The sequence below is a fragment of the Hibiscus syriacus genome, unplaced genomic scaffold (assembly GCF_006381635.1).
Source record: "Hibiscus syriacus cultivar Baekdansim isolate YM2019G1 unplaced genomic scaffold, ASM638163v2 tig00110114_pilon, whole genome shotgun sequence".
Classification (NCBI taxonomy): domain Eukaryota; kingdom Viridiplantae; phylum Streptophyta; class Magnoliopsida; order Malvales; family Malvaceae; genus Hibiscus; species Hibiscus syriacus.
Window position 1 is genome coordinate 1721288 of NW_024062594.1, and position 8021 is coordinate 1729308.

The 8021-nt window shown below is 35.1% G+C and overlaps 2 protein-coding genes across 2 annotated transcripts; one reads left to right on the forward strand and one right to left on the reverse strand.

The window, feature by feature from the left end:
- Positions 1 to 285: 285 nt before the first annotated feature.
- On the reverse strand, positions 286 to 3423 carry LOC120215269 (uncharacterized protein At4g28440-like). Its single transcript, XM_039212994.1, has 3 exons — positions 3371 to 3423; positions 2591 to 2818; positions 286 to 889 (listed from the first exon to the last, which is right to left on the reverse strand). Exons 2-3 carry the CDS (start codon positions 2808 to 2810, stop codon positions 699 to 701), a joined length of 411 nt encoding a protein of 136 aa, XP_039068925.1. The 5' UTR covers positions 2811 to 2818; positions 3371 to 3423; the 3' UTR covers positions 286 to 698.
- Positions 3424 to 5375: 1952 nt separating this feature from the next.
- Positions 5376 to 7390, forward strand: LOC120215265 (2-methylene-furan-3-one reductase-like). The gene is made up of 4 exons (XM_039212989.1): positions 5376 to 5862; positions 6158 to 6481; positions 6646 to 6805; positions 6941 to 7390. The coding sequence occupies exons 1-4, from the start codon at positions 5449 to 5451 to the stop codon at positions 7204 to 7206; spliced, it is 1164 nt and encodes a 387-aa protein (XP_039068920.1). The 5' UTR covers positions 5376 to 5448; the 3' UTR covers positions 7207 to 7390.
- Positions 7391 to 8021: the final 631 nt, after the last annotated feature.

Genomic DNA, 8021 nt, shown 5'->3' on the forward strand with positions numbered 1-8021 from the left:
TATTTTTGGCTCACGCCATTTCACCCACATACCACCATAAAGAACAGTTTTCCAATGACCTGGATCTGAAGCCTGTATGGTCCGAACCTCTTCTTACGATAACAATTTAAGTCCTGGAATTCTCAACTCCACAAAATCATAATCAGGACAGCTATCCAGAAACCTCGACAGATCGGATAAAAGAATTGGCCAAATCATACCTTGCATGTATTCCGTACTCGAAAATATTGGTTTTGACTTTTGAGTCCCCTTCCCAAATCAAAGAAAGATGAATAAGAAAAAGCATTAGACCGGAAGAAGAAAAGTTTAGACTAGCAAGAGATAAGTTGAGTCATCTGTAGGAATACATTTTATAACATTAAACTTCTTGAGCATAATCTAAAAGCGAAACAGAAAACAGTTCACAGCCCAGAAATGAAAGCAAGTTCTAAAAGCTAGCTGTTCTTAACACTAAAGTTTACAGCCATCACCATCTGTTTGGAGGTGCAACCAAAAGGTTCTGCTGGATTTGTTGCTGCAACAGCAAAAAGAAACTTTTGAGAACTACACACTAGCTTCCAGATTTTTTCCTTCCAAAAAGTGAACTTCCATAAGCCTTTTGAAGATGGGATGTTGCGTAGATCAGGGTAACACATTTACTGGAGTTGGTTTTATTTTGGGTTGCGATATGAAAGCAATGCAAACACCATCCATTGAGGTTACTCTTCAACAACATTAACCAATTCATACTCAATGAGTGACAGATTGTTATCTTCCTTCACAGTGAAATTAGCAGGTTCAGCAACCTCAACACGGCCCCACTTGTCCACAGCAAGCCTCATTGATCCTTTAAACATGTCAATTTTTGCATTGCGAAGAGTTATGGTAGTCCCCTCTTTCATCAAGTCCACTGCCAAAAAAGAAAAAGACAATGTTAGTTGTAACTAGAACTGTGACCTTCCAACAAAGAAAGCATGTCCATTGCTTCCCCTATCTGACTTGGGAATAATAACAAGACAATGAAATATTTAAATGATCAAAGAAACAAATTCATAATCACTATCAAGTAAGATCTCATATAAGAAATTTCACTCCCAGTATGGTTAATTTGGTTCCCTGTGCATGTGCTTAAATTTTCTTTGATACCCTGACTTGCAATTTTGGACAATTTGAGAAGATTTTCCAGACTTGAGGCTCGGGATATATAACACTAAGCTCAGTACTTGTACTCTTGGTAATGAAGATGAGCGTAAATCTTTTTTTCTTTTTTTGCCTTGTAGTTTCAGTCTTTCAAAGGCAGTTACGCAAAGCATTTTACAGACATGTAATATAGCAACAGCACCTGGTAACTAGTCAGACGAACTTAGTTGGAGGATCAACGATTTCAGAGGGAAATTGTCCAGTCTTACTGAGGTTAACTTGAACTGCATACATGTATCATATTCAGAAGTAAGGCAACTCTAGAAGACAATCTGGAAAATCAAAGTCTCCAAGAGCTACATTCTTACATATTGTAGTAGCTGTTTGATCTATTGTTAGTTCTCTTTAACTTATATTACCTTATGACATGTAGAAAAGCTAGGATATATTCAGCCAAGTTAAGAGCTTTAGTAGCGTTTCTGGGTGAATGGACCAGCTTGTGTAACTTGGTAGCAGACTATTCTGCTTTCTTTGGATATAGTAAAATTAAAGTCCAAAAATCTAAAGATTTTGCATCCCACTCCATATTAATCAAGAAATAAGGGTTTCGCATCAGTAGAAAATACAAGATAGATGAGTTCAGTCGTCAACTATAAGCAGCAGAATGCACTTGAACACCTAAAACATCATCTCTGAGGTCAACAATACGCAATAACAAAGTTTGGCATCATTATAGATGCAATGCAATATTCGAATAGTAATAGTTTTCCTTTATGTTAAGGGCATTACAGATTGTCATGTGCTACTAATTGGATGAGCTGATGAGACAATGACTTTGCAAGGAATTGTAATCGGTTAGAATCATGGGATCCGTATGAATCAAAGCTGTTAACGTTCAAACATCGAATTGCCGAAACAGGGCATCGACAATGATCAAAGACTAGCATATGTTAAATCTGGAAGCATGTGATGCATGCAACTTATCTACATTGAAGAATGGAGATAATTTGAGAAGGCATATGGGTGATTAGAAAACAGGTCCACCAAACACTGCTTGCTATGAGATCCCTATTTGGCATGGTTACTCAAGTGTCTATGAAGATATATCTCCTTTTCATTTCAAAAGCAACAACTAGCATTCGTTCCATTCCCAGAAACTACCATCAACCATAATCTCAGATTAATCGTGTTGAAGGAATTTGGCCACACTCAATCTTTACTTCTATTATTCCACAAGGCGATGAAAAAATGCATAGTACATAAAATACAAACCATCTAACCAATGCTGCATTATTTGTCTAAAAGAGAAGAGAATACAATACAAAAAATGACCAGCGACGGAAAAATTCCCCAATGAAAATGCAAAAAGTAAAAAATAAACTAACTAAATTTTGACATTGTAAGATGCATGACAAGTGAAACCTCTAGTAACAACAAAAATAAAAATATTACACAAATTACAAGAATATACCTTGTTCATTTCTAGCAGTAAAGATAATCATTCCGGTTTCATCTCCTACCAAGCATTCAGCAATTCGCATTTGGCGAACCTGAGGACCATCGGCCCGACCCTTCTGCAGTACCATCTTTGTACTGACAACCTTGACAGTAAGAGTGTGACCACTAGTGCCAGGGCGAAGTTGGTCCACCTTGGTGAAAACAGGTTTCCTCAATGGATTTGATTCCGCCATTTCAATACCTTCAAAAAAAAAATACAGACACGTACCATAAGCAAATCGACAAGATAAACCAGCTTTGGAAAAATTGTGGAGAACCAGAGCAAATGATTCACTGCATTCCACATTTAAAAAAAAAAACATGAAATGGTGAAACGATATGATTTGAAACTCCAATTGATTTTCTAACAAAATCCAAGATCCAAGCAGTTCGTTCAATAAAAAAAAAGAAGTCTGTTCAGCTTCCAAAGGACTTAAACTTCTAACAACAGTAAAAAATAGGCCTACTCAGATTAATATATATAGATAGATAGATAGAACAGTAAAACCCCTAACTTGCCCTAAAATTACATATTTCGATAGAAAACAGACAGATCAGAGAATATAATCAGTCAAATCTAACGAATTGGAGTAGTCTGGTTCTCGTCTATGATAATTTAACGAAATCGTAATGAGTGATAAATTTTTAAATGAAATACAAACGAAAGCAAACAACAAATTTCAACTTGGCCCCAAAAAGAGAACTAATTAAAAGAATAGTTCTAGAATTAAAGAAATTAGGGTTTCGAAATTACCTATTAGGAGAGCGAAATAAAATGGGGATTAGAGAGAAAGAGCGAGAGAGATCTGTGTACGAAACGGCACCTAAAAGGTTTGCTTCAATAACCATCGTTCGTTTTATCTTAATTTGCTATGCATAACCGTGCAGATAATATAGGATAAACTATAATCATGGTCCCTAAAGTTTAGAAACCTTTTTCTTTTGGTCATTAAAGTTTTAGAAGCAATGTTTTGATCACAATGGCTTGAAGAGGTTTTACTGGCCGGCTGTTGTGCTTTCTCACGCTGTTTTACTGGTTGTTCGTTACACGTTAATACTACAACATAATCCCAAACCAAGCGAGTTCACAATTAAAAAATAATTGTTATTTTTTAAGGTTTTAAGTTTAATTACTATGAATATTGAAAGTATGATCGTTTAATATTAAATAATTAAGAGTTATATTTAAGCAGATATTATTTTGTATTTATTCAAAATTAATAATACAAAAAGGTGACTTAGTATAATCAGACAAGAGATGTAAGAAGTTAAATTGGAATAAAAATAATAGAAAAACGTTAGGAGAAGAATAAAAAATGTGCTTAAGTTGTATTTTACTTTAATTTTTTTCTCTAATAAATTTGGGATAAATACAAAATAATATCTTCTCGAAAACTTTCAATCTTTTGATAATAAACACTCATATTTTTGTATATGTGATGCTCAAACTTTAAAAAATAACAATAAATCTCTTAATTAATGAAATCGTTTAATTCATATAATATTTACTTAATTGAATAAAGTGAATGACCTTATAAATAAAAAGTTATTATTTGATTACTTTATTAATATAACGACTAATTGGTTCATTTGATGTTAACTCTTTTTTACAAATACTTAAAATTTTATTAATTTTCAAAAATTTAAATTATATTTGAGTTTCTTGTTTTTAAAATAGGGTAAAATTTTAAATTACATTTGATGTTTTGATTATTCACCATTAAAAGATTAACAATAATTATGATGTGTCACCATAAGGTAATGTCATGTCATTATTGAATAATAATAAGAATGAAACGTCGATAGTTCTGTTTATTTTAATAACAAATGACTAAAACATAACCAAAATGTAACATTATATATGATTTTGAAAAGAAAATAGTTAGATAACTTAAACAAATCTAAAGTAATAGTTGGATGACTAAATACATAGTTTACCCATTAAACTATTACACCATTAACAATATTCACTTAATTAGAACCTAATTACGAATCAATCAAGTTTAGCCCTAATTTTCTCTCTCTATCTCTTTTTTTGCACACTCGTCCCTTTTATTATTCATATTTGTTGGCCGACAACGCTGATCGTCGACCGTTAAAATTCTTTATCTTCCATTCGTATTTATTTTTCCCTTTTTTGTTTTTAACAACTACATTTTTATGTCACATTTTTTTTTTTGTCTTTTGACACAATTTTGATCTTCTTTATTGATCATTTTAATCGATATATTTATTTCATTTTTTCAGGGTTGGATTTAATATTGTCTCAACTTATTAAGATGATGCTTATTTGTTGTCATATTGATCTTTCTTACTTTAGATCCTCATATTAGATTTAGGTACGCAATTTACGTTCGACGATAGTTTTCTCACAAAATTTAAATTTAATTTAATATTATTGATGATCTTTCAATAATTTAATCTCATGTTTTGATTTATTTCTTAATACAGTCAAGTTTATTTGTATTCATATTTTGTTAAAGTTTTTTATAAATTTTTTATTTGATTTTTTGTGTGATTACAAATAAAAAATTTCTTATACCAATGTCAATAGTTATAAAAATACTTAATTGTATATTTAATTTACATTTAGTTTTTAATAAAATTAACCATTTATATTTGCATAAAAAAATTACGGATCAATCAGTCATCACGAGTGATATTGATTGGTGATAAAACTCTAGCACTTTCCAGAATTCTTTTACTGCTTTGGGATTTTAAAAATTATTGTGGTTCTCATTTTCATGGCAGAAAAACATTTATTTGTTAGTGATATCGGGAGGAGGAGATAAGCCGCTGTGTCCGACACTTGAAGGGCATTGGAAAAGAAAAATGAGAGCCACACTTCCGAAACCCCATCTCCAGTTCTTCCCTTCTCCTCTGCCACTTTCTTTCAACAAACCTTCATTAGCTTTCCCGGAAACCAGAAGGAAATCACCGAGCACCACCTTTACCCCGAAGGGCACGTCATCGCCTTCATTCGGTCGTGTTCCACTACGGGTCAGTGCGAGTTCTCAAGCCGCTTCTGCAACTGAAACAGCCAAATCGACGGCGGTGCCCAGCGAAATGAAGGCTTGGATATATGGGGAATACGGTGGTGTCGATGTTTTGAAGTTTGATGAGAAAGTGGCCGTTCCAGAAGTGAAGGAAGATCAGGTGCTGATAAAAGTGGTCGCTGCTGCTCTTAACCCTGTTGATGCAAAGCGGAGGCAGGGCAAGTTTAAGGCTACCGATTCTCCTCTTCCGGTAATTTTTCTCCCTTTACCTTTGCCTGCAAGTTTTAGTTTGGATTGAAGTTTCCTGTTCACTGGTTTTCCATTGAAACGACCAGGAATTGTTTGTAAAAGTTCTCCAACTTTGATAGTAATCATATTACTAAGAGAGAGATTGATATAATTTAAATCTGGTTTCATTCCGTGGCTTCCATAGCTCAGTTGGTTAGAGCATCCGTTTAGTAAGTAGGTCTTGAGTTCTACTCTCAATTAAAAGCATCTTTTTTCTTTTTGTCTCTGAATCCGTTTTTGACTTGGTTTTCCTATAGACTGTTCCAGGCTATGATGTTGCTGGTGTGGTGGTAAAGGTTGGGAGTCAAGTGAAGGAGCTGAAGGAAGGAGATGAAGTGTACGGAAACATAAATGAGAAAGCATTAGAAGGTCCTAAGCAGTTTGGTTCCCTTGCTGAGTACACTGCAGTTGAAGAGAAGCTGCTGGCATTAAAGCCCAAAAATCTCGATTTCTCCCAAGCTGCTGGCCTTCCTCTTGCCATTGAAACGGCCTACGAGGCTCTCGAGAGGACCGGCTTTTCTGCCGGTAAATCAATTCTTGTTCTGAATGGTGCTGGTGGTGTTGGAAGCTTAGTGATTCAGGTATGGCATCCCATCGTCATTTGAAACTTGCCTCTTCTGCAATAAATTTAACACTTGCCTTGAAAGTTTTGAATAAGGCACCACCGATGTGCTTTAAGTTTCTAGCTTCTTACATTATGGTCGTGCATTTAGCGTTTTGAATATTGTTCTTCCCATTTGTGCAGTTAGCAAAACAAGTATTCGGTGCTTCGAAAGTTGCAGCTACTTCGAGTACCGGAAAACTGGAATTGCTGAAGAGCTTAGGTGCCGACTTGGCTATCGATTACACAAAGGAGAACTTCGAAGATTTCCCAGAAAAATTCGATGTAGTCATTGATGCCGTTGGTAAGATAATAACGTTCTTCCTAAATATGTATGGCATGCCTAAGCCGAATTCGAATCTTTCTCGGTGTTTCTTTGTAGGACGCTGAGATTTTTGGGGACCGCTTTGCATATTTGATTGTTTCATCTTGGTTACAGGACAATGTGATAAGGCAGTAAAGGCAGTAAAAGAAGGCGGTAGCGTCGCGGCCCTGACCGGCGCTGTTACACCACCTGGTTTCAGATTTGTTGTTACTTCTAATGGGGAGGTTCTCAAGAAACTAAATCCGTATTTAGAGAGCGGGAAAGTGAAGCCAGTTGTTGACCCCAAGGGGCCATTCCCATTCGCTCAAGTCGCCGAGGCTTTCGCATACATTGAAACAAATCGAGCGACCGGAAAGGTAGTTATACACCCAATTCCATAAACAAAACAGAGAAAGGGAAACAGCCATTTTCTATTGCCTGCTGCAATTCCTGTCAATAGTTAGAACCAAATGCCATCGTACGTATGAATTATACGAATTTGTAATGAGATTTTGCGTGCTACATTTCGTATGTTTCCGTTGTTGTTCGGTAGCTATCATTAACGTATATCGGTTTCATGGTGAATTTGTGTAATTTTAGAGGACTATAACAAATGATCAATAAAACTATAGTTAAATTATATGAAAATTTAAAATTTTCAGAATAACAATCCATTAGCTCATGGTCTATCCCTGTCCATCACTTATTTTATGAACTATCATATACCTTATCAATGGAGGGATGAGTAGGTGGTTCTACAAAATTGGCAGATGGAAAGGATATACAACCCTAGGATGCAGGGAATGGGAGCATGGTCACATTCACATTTAATAATGGGAGTGTCCATTGTTGCCGGTGGTATAGGGACCTTAGCTTGGTGGTCCAACAAATGTGTGGAAACAAAAGATTAAAACAGGACAGATGCAATGTTTTTGTTGTTGGTTTCTTGAGAGCCATGCAATGCCAATGCATTTGCATAATGGCATGTGATGTGATCCTTCCACGTTCAGGCAATAGCTACAAGCTGTCTTTGCCTGCTGTGGACCATCTCCATTACTTTAGGTGCTGTCGCCTGTTGCTTATTTTAATAATAGCCTGCTTCTTCTTCTTCTTCATATCCATTAATATTTAATCTACTGATAGTTTAATGTAAGTCGGATATAATTTAGGCGTATTATAAGAGTAATTATTTTAATTATTTTTTTTAATCTTGTAT

What these genes read in the sequence shown, in the direction of transcription:
- LOC120215269 (XM_039212994.1), bottom strand. Translation starts at nt 2,810, where the DNA reads ATGGCGGAATCAAATCCATTGAGGAAACCTGTTTTCACCAAGGTGGAC. An exon ending in TACTGCTAGAAATGAACAAG is followed by an intron (nt 890 to 2,590) that starts GTATATTCTTGT and finishes CTTTTTTGGCAG; the next exon opens with TGGACTTGATGAAAGAGGGG.
- LOC120215265 (XM_039212989.1), top strand. Translation starts at nt 5,449, where the DNA reads ATGAGAGCCACACTTCCGAAACCCCATCTCCAGTTCTTCCCTTCTCCT. An exon ending in CTACCGATTCTCCTCTTCCG is followed by an intron (nt 5,863 to 6,157) that starts GTAATTTTTCTC and finishes GTTTTCCTATAG; the next exon opens with ACTGTTCCAGGCTATGATGT. An exon ending in TGTAGTCATTGATGCCGTTG is followed by an intron (nt 6,806 to 6,940) that starts GTAAGATAATAA and finishes TCTTGGTTACAG; the next exon opens with GACAATGTGATAAGGCAGTA.